This window comes from Nelumbo lutea, chromosome 8, assembly GCF_056320005.1.
Source record: "Nelumbo lutea isolate HS-2025 chromosome 8, American lotus-T2T, whole genome shotgun sequence".
Taxonomy (NCBI): Eukaryota; Viridiplantae; Streptophyta; class Magnoliopsida; order Proteales; family Nelumbonaceae; genus Nelumbo; species Nelumbo lutea.
This window is the reverse complement of record NC_142691.1, coordinates 10162391-10179529: the sequence shown is the minus strand read 5'-3', so window position 1 is coordinate 10179529 and position 17139 is coordinate 10162391. Positions and strand designations below refer to the sequence as shown.

The following is a 17139-nucleotide window of genomic DNA, read 5'->3' as shown; positions in this document are numbered from 1 at the left end:
GAACTAACCATGCGCACTCTAGATTATTTATTGCATGCGGAGATTGCGTATGCAAAATGAAATGTACGGGACGTCGCGCTGAATTGGGAACTGCTCACTGAAGGAGCCTCGAACCGACCTCATATGCGCATTTCACTATGTATTCCGTGATTCCGTGAATTATAAGTACGAGATGTTTCCAATCTAAGATCGGCTTCAATCAGAGCAACGCCCGTTCGAACATTATTCGAATAGTCTTTACAACCTTTCATCGGGAATATTTCCATACCTCTGTCCTTTATTTTTTGGCGAAATATTTCCAATGCAAGGTTATGCTGAAATTTGCTCTCACTGAATTGGTTTCTTTCGATCTATGGTGCATTGTGCTTGTGAGGTTGGTGTAAGGCGCCCTTTCTTAGTAATAGATTCGGTCTCCATGGCGTTAGGTTTGAGAGAATTCAAGGGTCTGTTTGATACATCTTTTTGAAAATATTTTTTAGTAATTCTGACAGTAAAAAGACATTGAACTTTTAAAACAGTTTGGAACTAATTTGACACTATTACATCTTTTTTGTCTTACCATGGAAAATAAAATATCCAAAAAATTTTATTTGGAACTTTCCGTAATCAATCTAAAATGGGTTTTTCATGTCTTTTCCGTCCTTTAACATTAGATCTTCCCTGAACAAAATAGGAGTAGACCGAAATTTGATTTGCCCGACTTATAAACAGTCAAAGACCGTAGAGAAAAATGCAACAAACGGGCCCCAAGTTGTCAAATTTTAACAGCAGCAACGTGGCAACAAACTCGAATTCGACGGTGACGACTTGGATCGATCACATGGTGGGCGACCTCCTGGGACCCACCATCCTTCCGGATTCAGTCGGGCAGACCCGTTCCCGATGAAATAACGCACAGCAGCATGGAGATGTTCCGATGCAAGGCTGTTCGAATGGTGTTCAAACGGGCTTGAAGCCGATTTCTTCGGATACCCGAAGAACTTTGACCAGTCAAAACCCCTACGTGAATTTCGATGAATACCAGCTGATTGATTATCACTTTCCGGAATCATGGAGATGTTCCGATGAAATAACGCACAGAAGCATGGAGATGTTCCGATGCAAGGCTTCGAACGGTGTTCAAACGGGCATGAAGCCGATTTCTTCGGATACCTGAAGAAATTTGACCAGTCAAAAACCCCTACTTGAATTTCGATGAATACTAGGTGATTGATTATCACTTTCCGGAATCCAGTATCAAAATTGGACCATTTGAATTCGGATTATTTCGGTTGAATGATCCAAATTGCATAAAATATGGATCCGATTTTATCGGGTCTAATTACTTACGTCTCTGGTTCAAGGCTCCAGGTGATAGGTTAAATGGTCCAACCATTTAGACCAATAACAAGCAGAAAGCACTAGTTATTTAAATTAAATAAAAACCAATTAAGGTATAAGAAATGAGAAATTGGATGAATAAGAGTAGTGGATATGTTATTTTGATCGAAGAGCTTTTCATTTCGGTCATACCAGATATAATAGGAGGAAATAGTTATCCAAGCTAGCGTCCGCAAGAAAAGATTTTTATCATTCAATTGCTGTTTTAAATCATTCAAACATTGAATCCAAGAAGACTGGAAAAGAGAAGCAAATTTCAGAGACAAGAAGTTTCTTTTGATTTTCTCGATTTCATTTAAAGTTTTGAGGGAACTTAATGACATTCATATAATGAATGGGTGAAGCTTGGAGAACAGGCTAAATAAGGGTGTTTACTCTGGCCATAGAAAGAGCGAAATCCTTTCACTTACTTAGCTTTTAAATTAGGGAGAATGACAGTTCAGCCTAGGGTCAGAATTTTTAGGCCCATAGTACATTTGGGGTAGGTGCCAATTTGGAATTGATGCCAATTCACAGCCGGGCATTGGTCTGTAGAGTGAGGGTATTGGACATTTTGAATGTTTATAGTTCTGCAGTGGGATTCAGAAATCTGCAATGGGCCTGTCCGTACTTCTCCGTTTAAATTATCCAAAAGGAAGGTAAGAGAAGAGTGTTTATTCCAGTTCTAATAGAGGGGGATACCTAAGTATTATGATTGTGAATCTATGTTCCCCAAATATATTGTGCATCACTTGGTTCAACAACTGAAATGATGTTTCGAGGTTGAGTGCTTGGGGTGAAGATGTTTCAAAGTAGATCTCTTCGGAAAGATCGGAGAGGTGGAAGGAGATGAGAAGTAGGAATTGGTACAATGGTGTAGAGAAGGGGGCGAGGAGGAAACCGAACTTCTCTTACAGTAAGGCGGTTACGACTAGAGTTTGGCCGAATTTTGGGTAGTCTGAAATCAAGAAGGTGAAGGACAGACAAATGATATTTACAGAGTCCCAAGGCATAGAGGCCAAAAGGAGTTTCCTGAGAGATTGCTTGGTGGGGAGATTTCAGTGGAGGGCAGGTTTTCAAGAAGTGGAAAAATGGGTAAGTAGATGTTGGGAGGAGTGAAGTAATTGGGGGTGATTTTAATGCAACTATTTCTGTGGATGAGAAGAATACAGGCGGTAGAAGAACTGGTTCGATGAATATGTTTGCTGACTTCATAAACAGTATGGAATTAATGGACGTCCCACCCTTGACCAATAACCAATATGTCCCGACCCTGGTTAGGCTGGACAGATTCTTGGTTTCTTCAAACTGGGATGAATTCTTTCCTGATTTCAAACAGCTTACCCTTCCTAGACTGATGTCCGACCATAGCCCTATTCAGCTTGTTTGTGGTCTTCATGAGACTGTCAAATCCCCGTATAAGTTTGAAAATGCTTGGTTTGAAAAGGAAAATCTTATCCCCTTAATCAACTTTGTGTGGAATGAGTTGCAAGTGGACGACTCTAGTTCTTTCATTATGGCATCAAAATTAAAGGTTGTCAAGGATAAACTAAAAATTTGGAGTAAGGATAAGAATATGAAGTGGGTTACTGATAAGAAGGCTTTGTTGAGCACCAGTGTAGAGATTGATAGAGCTGAAGAGGTGGGTCCATTGTCTGAAGATCTGAGACTTAAGAGGTCAATTGCAAAATTCATTTATGATAAGATGGCAGTTGAGGAAGAGAGGAAGTGGAGATAAAAAGCTAAATCCATTTGGCTTAAAGAGAGGGATAATAATACAAAGTTCTTTCACAAAATGGCAAATACTCGTGCTAGGTTCTCTTCAATCAGCAAGCTGGCGTGGGAAGACAGGTTTGGTGAGTCTAGTTCTGAAGTCAAATCTGTAGCTACTTCTTTCTATAAGAACCTTTATAAAGAGAAGTGGGTTCAAAGACCTTTTCCCTCTGAGCTTCAATTTAATAAGTTAAATGAAGAGCAGAAAATCTTGTTAGAGAGACCATTCTCAGAAGAGGAAATTAAGGGTGCAGAAAATAAGCTAGAAAATGATAAATCACCGGGTCCTAATGGGTTCTTTAATCTATTCTATTTAAAATGTTGGGATATTGTGAGGAGTGATCTGATGCAGGTGCTTTAGGCATTTCACACTAATGCCTCCTTTTAGAGAAGTCTGAATGCAACTTTTGTCACTCTTATTCCAAAAATTGAGGGGGTTGTCAATATAAAGGACTTCAAACCCATTAGTCTCTTGCACATTTTCTACAAAATCTTGGCTAAGGTTTTGGCTGAAAGAATGAAGTGTGTGTTAGGCAGTGTTATCTCTTGTAACTAAAGTGCTTTTGTCCCAGGTAGACAGATGGTTGACTCTGTTCTCATTGCTAATGAATTGTTGGAGTCCAGAAGAAGAGAGGGGACATCAGGCGTTTTGTGTAAACTAGATATTGAAAAAGCTTATGATCATGTTAACTGGCACTGCTTGGATCTGGCTTTGGAGAAGATGAATTTTGGGCAGCTTTGGAGAAACTGGATCAGAATTTGTGTTAAGACTCCTAAGTTCTCCATCTTAATTAATGGGCAAACGACGAGGTTTTTTGGAAGTTCAAGAGGTTTGAGGCAAGGTGACCCTCTCTCTCCCCTACTCTTCATTTGTGTCATGGAAATTTTATCTCTCTTTAGCAAGAAGGCTGCTGAGAATGGACTTTGGGAGGGCTTTGCAATTGCTCCGGGGAAAGAAAAGAGTCAATATTTTTCAATTTGCTGATGACACCTTATGCTTTATTGATGCTTCTCCTAATCAATTGGAGGTGGTGCTTGGAATTTTGAGTTGGTTTGAGGTGGTGTCTGGCCTTAAGGTTAATTTGAGTAAATCTCAGATTATCCCTGTAAGTCTTGTTACAAATCTAGAAGTTTGTGCAGAAGTTATGGCTTGTCAGACTGCCCATCTTCCGGTCAAGTACTTGGGGCTCTCTATGGGAGCTAAATATACTTCCACTCAGATTTGGAATCCAGTGGTTGAAAGAATGGAGAAGAAATTGGCTTCCTGGAAAGCTAAATACCTTTCTTTTGGGGGGAGAGTGATCTTAATTAAGAGTACTCTTTCTAATTTACCTACTTTCTACCTCTCCATATTTCCTATTTCTTCCAAAGTGGCTAACAGAGTGGAGCAACTATAGAAAAACTTTCTCAGCAGAGGTTGGGAGGAGGAGAAGAAGGTTCATGTTGTAAACTGGGATCAAGTATGTCTTCCTAAGAAAGTTGGAGGGTTGGGAATAAGAAAATTGAAGAAATTCAATTATGCCCTCCTGTGTAAATGGCTTTGGAGATTTGCAAACGAAAGAAATGATTGGTGGAGAAAGCTGATTGTGGACAAATACGGAGTGGACTGGGGTGATTGGAGATCCAATTCTCCTATTTCAAGAGGGATAAGTTCCATTTGGACAGGTATAATGAAGAACACTAGTTTATTTGAGGAAGGAATTGGTTACAACTTGGGAAATGGGGAAAGAATCAAAATTTGGAAATACTCTTGGTGTTCTGAAGTGTGTCTGAAAGATGCCTTTCCTCTCTTGTATCAAATTTCTGTAAATCAGGACTCCTCGGTGGCTGAGAATTTCAATGTGGATGGTAACTCTTTCAGTTGGAACCTAACTTGTAGGAGGCGCCTCTTTGACTAGGAAATTGAGGCGTATGCAATTCTGTTGGGCTTGCTCCAGAACTAGAGGATTGGCTCAAACATGGAGGATGCTTGGAGATGAAAATGGAAAGCTGATGGCATGTTTTTTGTTAAATCTATGTTCAGTAAGTTGATAAATTCATATCAGAAAAACTTTTCGGCTAGGCAGATTTGGAGCTCATTCAGTCCTTCTAAAGTGAAGTTTTTGCTCTGGACAATGGCTTTAAATAAATGTCTATCCAAAGTTAATCTAGTGAAATGTGGCATTCAAATTTCGGATATGTCATGTGGCTTATGTGGTGGGGTAGTAGAAACTACTGAACATCTGGCCTTACATTGCCCAGTCTCGAATTATATTTGGAGGCATTTTCTCCAAGCTTTGGAGATCAGTTGGGTAATGCCAATTTCTGTGAAGGATCTACTGTTGTGTTGGCAGATTGAGGGTCTCAGCAAGAAAGGTATCTTGGTTTGAAAGACTATCCCGGCTGTTATGCTTTGGACTATTTGGATTGAAAGAAATAACATATTTTTTTAGGGCAAAGCTAAACCTTCAGAGGAAATGGTGCAGATAGCTATGGGTAAACTTCTATCCTGGGTGTCGACATCGGAGTTGTTTAAAAATCAGAATTTGAGTATGTTGTTTAGATCTCAGAACTGGTTGTATCTGTAATTTGTGGTGGCTCTAGGTAGCTTCTAATGGCATAGGCTCCTTTGTACTGGTTTTTATTTTAATAAACTACCTTACCTTTTCAAAAAAAAAAAATGTAGTTGACATTTAAACATTCTTTGACATTTGTAGTTGACATTTAAACATTCTTTGACATCTAGGATGGATAATTTTGCTAAAAATAATACTAGATTTATCATAATTGACTACCTGGCCAAATAAAGATCGGAACTAATGAACAAACTTACAGTTATCCACTTCTGGTACAACATGATGTCATCAATGAAAAAGGGTGAGAAATTAAAGGAGCTTGAGGATGTATTGTGATACCTTGAATATGTTGTTCAGACTCAGCTTTAATAAAAGGGTAAATTTCTTAAACTACCCTTATGGTTTAGCTAATTGACTAAGTGTACCCTTACTGTTTGAAAATTGACTGATGCTACCCTTACTGTTTCTGCCAATTGACTAACTCTATTCTTACTATTAACCTCTGTAGAAAACAATACAAAATGCCTAAACTACCCTTCGGAGTTCAGATGTTGTCGCTGCTGGGTGGAGTTACAGAGCAGCAGGTGGAGTTACGGGGCAGTGCCATCGCCGTCGCCCAGGAAGAAGATAAAGAGATCAGACTTCAGATGTTGTGTCATCACCCAGAGGAAGAATGAAAATGATGAAATGTCCGCCTTTAAGTTAAAAGAAAAACTCCTTCCCTAACCTCTTCTCCCCTCTTTTGAATGTTAAATATTGAACCAGCCGGAGTTTGCACAAATGAGTTTGAGTCTAAGATCTAGAGTGGCATGAGTCTTTGCAATGTGTAGATCGGCCAAATAAGTTTTGAGTCTAAGATTTCCAACGATGTACAGCATGAGCCGGATCTCTAGAGCGGAGGTTGAGATATGGACTATATCTGTTGTGGTGTGCAACATGAGTCTAAGTTTGAGATCTGTTGTATCAGATTCATGCCACTCTGAAGGTCTGAGATCTCTAGTCAAATACAGACCATCTAAGTTGGTGGTGGCGTTGTTTCTGAGTTGAAGAGGATTGAAGTTTTCGAGCAGGAAAAGTTTGGGTTACTGCACAATAAGGGGGAGAACGATGAGAAAATCAAGCTTCTCACAGAGGAGATTGAATGATTCAAGAAGAATCATGGATTCTACTTCCAAGGATGCATCAATGGAGGAAAATGTGTTCAGGGTGTTACATGGGCAACAAGTTCTACGTGATCAGAGAGCAAAACGAAAGAGGAGTTGATCTCACCTATGGTGAGTTCTATGATGCATATAGGAACGCACGGGAGCTAGTTCCAAACATGTTGAAGGATGCCCCTATTTCGACATCGCGATCTCCACCCCTTGTTGCTGTTGTGAACAATGAACTCTACTCACTTGAAGTTTCATGAAACCATCTAAAGTTGTACTTGAAGAAGTGCAACTCGTGGAAGGATTTGGGGATGGTTCATGTGAGAGCCGATCAGAACAGGGCACTTTGAGTATTAAATTTTTAGTTAATCAAAATAATGGTATAAGGACGGTTGTAGAATCAGAGTGCTATCAAAACCCTGTAAACCTTATGGTTTAGCATTGGCTTACCCCGCGTCCACTTTAGGTGCTAAATCCAAATCACTGTCGATTCGTTTTGAGTTTTAGAATAGAGAAGAGGTCTTCTCTGTTCTCTTCGACATCACTGTCATTACAGCAGCAACTAACGTTGGCTAGACCTCATGGTAGCTTATTCCCACCGAACAATGGTGCCCCTCTTGTTCTGTTCTCCGAAACCGCCGCAACTGGATAGGTCTATCTCCTCAGCCATCATCTCCTCTGAGAATCCTCGTATTATTGGTGAAAAAGAAGGGGAGAGAGAAAGAGGGGGAGAGAGGTGAAAGGTAAAATTGGGTTTTAAAAAATATATATATCACACGCGAATGAGTTTTGACGGAATATTAACATAATTTAATGGTAAGGGTAGAGTTAGTCAATTGTTAGAAACAGTAGAGGTAGCATTAGGCAATATTCAAACAGTAAGGGTACACTTAGTCAATTAGCTAAACCATAAGGGTAGTTTAAGAAATTTACCCTTAATAAAAAGACGTTTCGGGCTATTTTTAGGTTTGATTGGGGGAAGATCTAATTGCCGAAAGACTTACCCCGAAAAGACATAGAAAGCATGTTTCGGGCTATTTTCAGGAAGATTTGAATTGAGCTTTTCGACTTTTTTGTCCCATCTTCACATGGAAAGATGCACCTCCAACCAAACGGTATGTGGGCTGCCGAATCTTTATGTAAAAGACCACTATTCTTTTGACTATCAAATCTTCCAAAAGGTCTTTCAAAAAAGATTTGTCAAATGGCACCAAAGTCTAGAAAGCCCTTCCATTGCTAACATGAATAAGGAGACAAAGACTCTTTGACATAAGCCTCTGGTAGGAGACAAGTGGCCCTCTAGAGTACCATTGATTAGGACAAAGAAGGATAGTGTGGATAAACATTTCAAGATCAAACTACACCACTCAGGAAATAAAAAAGACTAAAGATTTCATCAGATAAGACTAGCTAAGGTTGCATTTGGCATTCCTTATTTTAAGGACTCATCTCCCTTTTGTAGTTAAAAACCAAGTGTTCATAGGGGTATTTTAATAACTAAAAGGAGATAAGTCCTTAAAAAAAGGAATGCCAAATGCAGCCTAAACCTATCATAAGCCTTAGACATATCTAACTTCAAGGCCAAGGAGAGAGTCAAACCGTTTATGACTAGATGATGCAGAATTTCATGAGTAATAATGACATTATCCACCATTTGAGGGTCACGTACAAAAGCAGCTTGATAAGGAGAGATGAATTTATCTAAAAGAGACTTAAACCTAGGGATGAAATAATGAGATGGTAATCTTGGAATTTCGAGCAGGCAATGTGTTTAGGGATGAGATAAATGGATGTATGATTTAGCCTATGTAAAAGTCTTTTATTAATAATAAAAAAAAAAGGAAAAGTATCTGCAGCTCATTGCAGAATTCTGAATTACAGCCCCCCATAGTCTACTAGTAGTCCCTCCTGTACCATGGGGCTAAAGAATTCTGAGCTGGACTGATCAGTCATTCTCCCTAAAAAAATCTTGAACAAACTGTACAATATATTCACGCATCAAATCCCAAAAATCCTGAAAAACAAGGGCCAGCATACCACCAAGACCAGGTGCTTTCAATTTGCTTATGCTAAAAACAACCTGTTTGATCTCACAGCCACAAGTGTTTGATTGTGTTCAGGCGAAATAACAGGCTGGTAAGATAGATATATACTGTGTTTGGTACTACTGATCAAAACAAATTATTGTTTCTACCAAAGGTTAATGATTAGTCACATACATGCATTTTATATGTGATGTGACAATACATATTTTTCACAGATTTGTATTGATCAACTTAACACATTACAGGTGGGTGAAAACAGCAATGGTACCAAAGTTTTTGGTATTGTGGTGTTGCACAAGTATTGGGACTCTGTCTGCTACTCGCGAGCTGTTCCCGCATCTCTACCCACTAGACATTACAGCTGCGCATTGGGAATATCTCCTGCCTTGTGGATTGGGATGTGGGAACAACATGTGGGTAGTACATCCCGAGTGCAAGTATTGCATTTGACCATATGTACTTGATTGGCTGATTCTCTCAAGACCCTTTACCACAAGCCCCTATTCAATGGAAATTGAACTCTCTTATTTTACCTCCTTTAGGCTGTGGTTGGTTTGATGGGAACTAAGAGGGAAAATTCCTTAAGAACTCTCCCTCAACTTAGAGATTTTCTGAATAACCAGACCAGATGGAAAGAGCTGGACTGGTGAATTTGAAATCCAGCAAGTGATTATCGAGAACGTGAACCAGTTTGATGAGTTGAAGCTTTTTCTTTCTCTAAGCAATTTCTCTTTGCAAATATACCTAGTGCGTTGAAAATTCTGTTTTTTTATATGGCTGACAGTGAATACTGAATATATTGGAATCCTCTCTGTCAAATTGACCTCATATACAAGTACGAGTATTTTACCCTTGTTGTATTGCTCCAATGCTGCTATTAGCAGCAGCAAAGGAGTCATTCGGCATTGGATGGTTGACTGGTTAGTGATGGAGAAATTAGCAGTGGCAGAAAAAAGTCGCTGGGCTTCAGTGTAGAAGAGGGGCAATGAGAGAGAGACGGGGGGATTGATGAAAGCAGATCTCCAGTAGACCTGCAAATGATAAAAAAATAAACACCCTTGACCTGGAAACATGTAAAAGCATTGGGGAAAGTAGATCTTTAATCCTGAACATGATTAGCATTCAACCCGTAAAGATTCAATCCCACCATTTGTTTTGTCTGTCCTTCTGTCCATGCTATTTTGTTTGCTAGTCCTTGGGGCTTCAGATGTCCTGGGAATGGCTTGTGTTCAATTGTTGACTGGGTTTGGGATGTCCTCCATGATGATTGTTTTAGAAATATGAAAGAACTTGGTTAGCTATTGCTTTCTATTACATCTGGATGCTCAGGAATGAAGCTGTGTTTCAAAGTGAAGTAATCTTAGAGATGTGGAATGGATTTTATGCAAGGCCATTAATATTTTTAATACCTCTATTATGGGGCCAGCTCTAATACTTTTGGATCAACCTGTGGAGCTGGTTCAAGAAAATTTTTAAATGAGAAGCAGATGGGTTGAGCAAAGGCATGATTCTGTTTGAATCTGGTGTGAAGGAGCCATGGAGGGATCTCCAATGAAGGTAAAGGTTCTTTTGGTGTATTAGCTTGTTCTAATTCTAGGTCCTTTTTGGCTGCTGCAGGTGGACCTCTTCATTTAAAATTTGGTGCTCTAGAAGCTGAATGTCAAGCCATTCCGTTTGTTGTTCATTTGCAAGATCACAAAATTAGGAAGTGTTGAATGTGTTCTTGATTCTCTTCTTTTGATCCTGGCTCTGAAAGGATCAAAAGTTTCAATTCCTTGAACTTTGTAGCATGTGTTGGATGAGATCAAATCTGTTGCTTCACATTTTAGTTTTATTTCATTTGATCATGTAATTAGAACTAATAGCTCACTGTATTGCTCAGAAAACTAATTCAGTTCAGGAGGTTTTGATATGAACTCTCCTCTAAATTTTGCCAAGCGAATGATACCATAAAGGGATGTAACAGGGTTTACATTTGCCTCCATACATTTTTAGATTCAAATTTACAACATGTTTTAAATTATAACTGAGCTGAACTCACTCGACTTTCTTCCACTTGCAAGGTACATACAAGGAAAAATAAATTAACTGCATCTGCCAGTAATAATCCATTAATTTATTCCAGCTCTACCAATACTCTTCTTCATCTGCCAGTAATGCTTGTAATTAATTCCTAGCTATCAAAGAAAAAAAGTACTAATTCTGTTTCCAAAAAACCTTGTACTAACTATGAACTTACCGTTTTCTCTGTCCATGTCTCAGAATTCGTCCCTTGTGAGAGTTTGAGGGCTCCAATGTTCTTGTTTGACGCAGAATTGGATTGACGCAAAACAAAACGTGTTGTTTCCAGTTACCTCTCATTGCAATATAACCACCTCCGGTTCATCCTTGATCTATTAAGATTTTCCAGCGGGCCAGGTCCCAGCAAAAATGAATATCTTAGCTCATTTGAGTCCAGGACAATACAGTGACTCCTTGGTTCTGATCCCATGGCCCAAAGAATGATTGCCAGGATAAAAGCAGTGATCTGAAAATGGGTAATACCTCTTATCATTATCATATTTTCTAGCCAGAAGTAATTCCTGAACTAATAGTAGACAAATAAGGGGGTATTCTCCAATGTGATTGTTTTATTTGTTGTGATTTTAAGAAAAATGGGTCTATGGTTAGTTTGAGAAAATCATTATTTTGTAAAACTAAAACAGACAAAGCAGATTTTTTTTATTGTGTAATGCTTTTCTTTAAAAAATCAGAAATGTGTTCTTGGAACTTTTGGTTTCAAAAACATGTTTTCCTCTGTTCATAAAGCATACAGATGCAATATCCGGATGCACATTCTAAACAAATGCAAATGTAGTTCACCTTTCTACTTTTGGCTCAGTTTGTTTGCAGTGAGAATTTCATTTGTACTTGTGTAAATGCATGGGAGTACAAATAGGTGCAAAATTTTGTATCAGGTAAGAGTGCAAATCATGGTTACAAATAAACGAATGCAAAAGGTGCAAAATTTCTATCAGGTTCATATTTGTAGTTTTGTACTGCAAATAAACATAGAATTTATTTTTATTTATATTTTGGATCCAAATACATTTATATGTGAGTTGGTTTGATTTATAGAAACATTAAAGCAACACTTGTAAGAGGCTCTATAGGAAATTTCAATGTGTTTCAACACACCAAATAGTAGCCAAAAATGTTGTTCCTTTTGAAAAACATGTTTCTTCTTTTGAATGCATATTTTTGTTGGTTTTAGAAACAGGGTATCTTCCTGAAGGGTAAACCTATGATGACGGAAAGGTATGATACCAGAAGTGCTTTGAATTTTGATGAATACCACTTGATTAGTTACCACTTATGATACTGGTTGATTGGTTACAAGTTTTTCCAGTATCATAAGTTCATAGTTGAATCTAACTGAGAATATTGTGTTTTTCTTTTTCTGCTGAAATGTTGGTTTTGATATAAACAAGAAAAACAACAAAATTCATGTTGGAAAACACCCCAGAAGCTGATTAGTTCATTTCGTATTTACAAGAAAAGAAAAAGCAAATAGTAATAGTGCTCAGAACAATTTCTTGGTAAGAAGTTTATGATGTTTATATCTTACCTGAGCTACTAAGACCACTACTCCAATAATGCGACATATGGTCATATGCACAGTCAGAAAGTTAATGAACCTCATATCTTGATCGACAACATATTTGGAAATTTTCTGTCACAAGAGAAGGGAGAAATTCAGTGTTGTATGAGAGGAAACAGAAATAAATACTCCATTGGAAGGTCTATATCAATGGGTGTGAAAGAACATACAGCAAGCACGTTCATCTCGAAGAAGATTTCAACAATGGCCCCGATTTGGAGACAGAGAATGAAGAAAACAGATACAATGTACTTGAAATTGGTTAAGGATAAACTAATTAGTGGTTAGATTGCTATATAATTTCTTCTATGGAGGGGGGGATGATTCTAAGTTAATTGAAAAGGATACAATAAAAAGGGCAAAATTACTGGAGTAACTGGCAACAACATGGCCGCAGAGCATGCTGAAGCAAATAACAATGCCAAGCGCTAGGCATGTGTAGATGAACCTGTAGGACAAACATAGTGAAGTATATATGAGCAAGAGGAGAAACAGAAAGGCCACCACCTATTCACTCAAAACAGAAAACAAGAAAGAAACAATGGAGAGTAGATCGATTTCTAATCAGAACCCCTCTTTTTGCCAAATCTCAGCATATTTTGGATTTGGTGAGAGCCTGACTCTCATTTCTAAGGCTAACCCACCTCATTGATTGTGAAGAGGAATAAGAAGAAGCAAGCAATTAGGTTACCTACTTCCAGAAATTAGATACCATACCATTTAAAATCCCCAACACGGGAACTTCATCAATCTAATGAACAATAACAAAAGGCAAATAAAAAATAGGTGGGGATGGAAGAACTACCAGGGGGCGGTACGAGGTAACGCAGGATTTAGCTGAGATTCTCCTTGGCCCCACCTCTTCAACAACCAGAGAGAGTAGATAATCATAGCAATCCCACAGAAGTTGATCACCAGGTTGACCGTCCTCATTGTGTAGTGCAAGAAGCACCTGGTGCAAGTTATCATTGTTGGGTCTGTAACCAGTAATCACTGCTAGGCACTCATAGACGGCAAAGTACGGAGTCTACCTCAACTCAAACCTTCTTCTGGGTGTTGCTCTGCTGCTTAGCTCTCTCATCTTACCTTCTTCACTGACACTAACATGATCCTTATAGCAAGAAGAAATATTTGAATAATTGAGGCTGCTTCAATCTTGAGGGCGAGTGGGGAAAGAAACCTTTGGAAAGTTGGACCGTATGGTTGCATACTAACATGATCCTTATAGCAAGAAGAAATATTTGAATAATTGAGGCTGCTTCAATCTTGAGGGCGAGTGGGGAAAGAAACCTTTGGAAAGTTGGACCGTATGGTTGCATTCTTTCCTCGTTGTCAATAGTCAATACCTACCGAAACAAGGCCATGCGAAAGACTGATGGTTAGACGGTTGAAACAGGAGCTCGCATCCTGTGAACCCCTCAGTTCATGGTTGAGACAGAAGCGTGCACCCTCCAATTAGAGGGAAACACGTCTTTTTTTTAATCTAACTAACCAATCAGCAGCCGCATTGCCCTTTAGACTTACAGGTACTCCACCTTTCCTTCAGACTCTCCCGGCCGGTAAACTGCACTCCTCAATAATTCGCTGCATTCTCTAAGGGGAAATCTTCTTCCATAAATTGTCGATGACAAGGATAGAATCTCCCTCTATGATGATGTATCTGTTTGAAAAGTTTAGAGCCACAACATTTAATGCAGTAAACCTAATTTTACTTAGTTTCGAGGTCCAAAATGCAATCCATAAAATCCCTGGCCACACAAGCAATAGTGCATTCACCATAGAGGCATCAAAATTAATTTTGATTTGATCCAAATCAAGACTTAACTATTTGATGGATAATGTTTTTCTTTCTTTTAGAGAAAGAGCATCAGGGGGCATCCCCTGTTATTAAAGAATTTATCATTTCTATTTTTCCAAATCTGTCATAACAACAGAGTGATTTTTTCTTTTCTTAAGGGTCACGGGAGACCCCACTACAACTGGTAGAAAGGCCATTCCACCAATTAGTAATAGATCCCACATTGTTGCTGGAAAGATCCAAATAACCTCGCATAGCAAGCCACACTTGTTTGGAAATAGCACAATTTAAGAAGATATAGTCACAATCTTCCTCTTCCCCACAAAAGGAGCAAGCCCCATCAATATCTAGGCCTTGGAGATTAGCATTTTCTTATAAAGGATTCTTTTGTTAAGGAGAAGGGGTTTTCAAGATCCAAATTTTATTAACTCCAATCATATCCTCACTAGGGATTCCATACATCCGGCTAGCTTCATTGTAGGCCAATTTCAAGGAGAAAAAACCCATTGGGTTGGGCCTCCAGACGATTATTGGATGGACCAATAAGACATTGAATTTGGATGGACTAGATGGACCAATATGACATATTAGTCCATCCATAATGAATTTATATTAGATTGAGCCAATATCTGGTCCATTGATAGAAGATAAGAACATAGGTATCAGTGGGCCAGGTTTGAGTTGAAACCAATCTAAACTAACAGGAATTTGAACAGATTGGACAATCTCTGGACCAGTCCAAAATGGTCCATAATATCCATTGGACTGGATTGGACCAAGTCCATTTGTAATGGACTCACATTGGACTCGACCCGATTGGACCAAATCCAGTCCCATTGACACCCCTAACTATAATTAAATCAGCTTCAAATATGATCCCCTAATATATTATGAGAGCCTTCAAAATTCACAAAAGTACCATTAAAGAAATGGATAAAAATCAGAGAAATTTTCTTTGGTCAAACAAGAAGGATATGGGGGCTATGCACCTAATAAATTTGACTAAGGTGTGCACTTCAGAATATTAGGGTGATCTTGGCCTAAGAAATCTTGGGTGAGCTAATAAAGCGTGCCTCGCTAATTTAGGATGGAAAGTCCTAAATGAAAAGAGAAAATCTTTGGGTTCAGGTTGTGACCCAAAAATATTTAAGAAAAGAAAAGTTTTGGGAAGTAAGCCCAAAAGGAAGTCATTCTTGGGAATGGAAAGGTATCATGTCATCTAGAGGTGTGCTAGGGAGAGGAGTGGGAATAATGATTGGTAATGCATGGAAACTCTACAAGATTTTGGACTGATAAATGGGTTGATGAGGAGCCCCTTCTCAATAGTGTGAGTAGAGATATTATCCTCGACTTGGATCTTAGAATTAGTGATGTCATTGTTAAGGACAAAGATATTTGGAATGAGAACCTCATAAAGAACCTTGTCCCTAATTATACTTGGAAAGTTGGAATAAAATCAAAAGTATAATTATTCTGTCTGTGGAGCAAGAAAATGGATTTTGATTTGGACGAAATCCAACCCAAAACCGGTCCATTGACACCCCTGCAAGCTTTCTTTTAGGTTGTGTTTGGTTTGAAGAGGTTTCCCTACTTTTTCCTTCAAACCAAACATAACCTTAATTCTTTCAATAAGAAAACTGAAAGTATTTTTACAATATCTATTAGCAAAGATAGGGGTTCCAAGGTATAATTCTCTCCTATTGCCAATTGGAAAATAAGAAAATTGAAAGTATTTTTACAATATCTATTAGCAAAGATAGGGGTTCCAAGGTATAATTCTCTCCTATTGCCAATTGGAAATTTAAGGGTCTTTGACATCAAATTTTGAAGCTTGGGGTAGATACTTTTAGAGAAGATAAGACTAGATTTTGTAAAATTTGAACCCTAACCCAAACCTTTGGCAAAATCCTCAATAATATTTTTAATTATCAAAAAAGCTTAAACATTTGCTTTAGTGAATGTTGTTAATGGTGATTCATCCGATTGCACCAAACACTAAAAAGACAAAAAATGAAAAAAAAAAAATAACCTATTTTGAAGGATGTGGAAGCCTTGTTTGAACTCCCCTCACATTCTCTCATTTGAGCCCAAGCCAATGAGTAGACTGTCGGTGATTTTCCTATGCAATCGACGACCGATGGTGTAGAATCAACCGGTGGCAAGAAATTAATTGGCGGTAAATTCCATTATTACTATTATTATTATTATTGTAAATTACAGATAGATACCTTAAACTTTTAATTACAATACTTATACCCTAAACTCTCAAAAATAAACACTTAGGCTACCTTGTATAGGTTTCCCTATGTTCCCTTCCTTTTCCTACCTTTTCCTTCAAACCAAACACAGCCTTAGGTCCATCCATTAGAATAATCATTTCGGACCCCAAATACTTGGGGTGCAGATTGGATCTACCCTTTCCGGGTCCAGATTGGATCTATCCGTAATCGTCAAATTGTCCCTCCTTGAAATCTTTTACTTTTTTAGGCATTTGAACCTTACGGTACACCATCCGAAATCCTTTGACTTGGAAGGTTAATGCGATGGCCCCATTTGGGTTAAGCTTAAAAATACCAAACTGGGTCTCCAATCCACCGGGTTACACCCGTGTGGAGATACAGTGGAATATGGATCTGGATATGATGGAATGGATACGATTATTGGTGGCGTATTGTAGTCAATCATGAAGAAGGGTGGTTGACTTACCATTCTTTCGAAAGAGAGACATGATATATGACACATGATGACTATTAGTTGAATCAAAGCTTTCTAACTCCAATCTACTCAACTAATTGAATCACAAGGTCTCTCGGCAGCT

General features: G+C 38.5%; 1 protein-coding gene across 1 annotated transcript; it reads right to left on the bottom strand.

Moving 5' to 3' along the window:
• Nucleotides 1-10838: 10838 nt before the first annotated feature.
• Nucleotides 10839-14185, bottom strand: LOC148842641 (tetraspanin-19-like). The gene is made up of 6 exons (XM_088959839.1): nucleotides 13329-14185; nucleotides 12872-12971; nucleotides 12694-12774; nucleotides 12491-12595; nucleotides 11123-11410; nucleotides 10839-11030 (listed from the first exon to the last, which is right to left on the bottom strand). The coding sequence occupies exons 1-5, from the start codon at nucleotides 13490-13492 to the stop codon at nucleotides 11234-11236; spliced, it is 627 nt and encodes a 208-aa protein (XP_088815965.1). The 5' UTR covers nucleotides 13493-14185; the 3' UTR covers nucleotides 10839-11030; nucleotides 11123-11233.
• Nucleotides 14186-17139: the final 2954 nt, after the last annotated feature.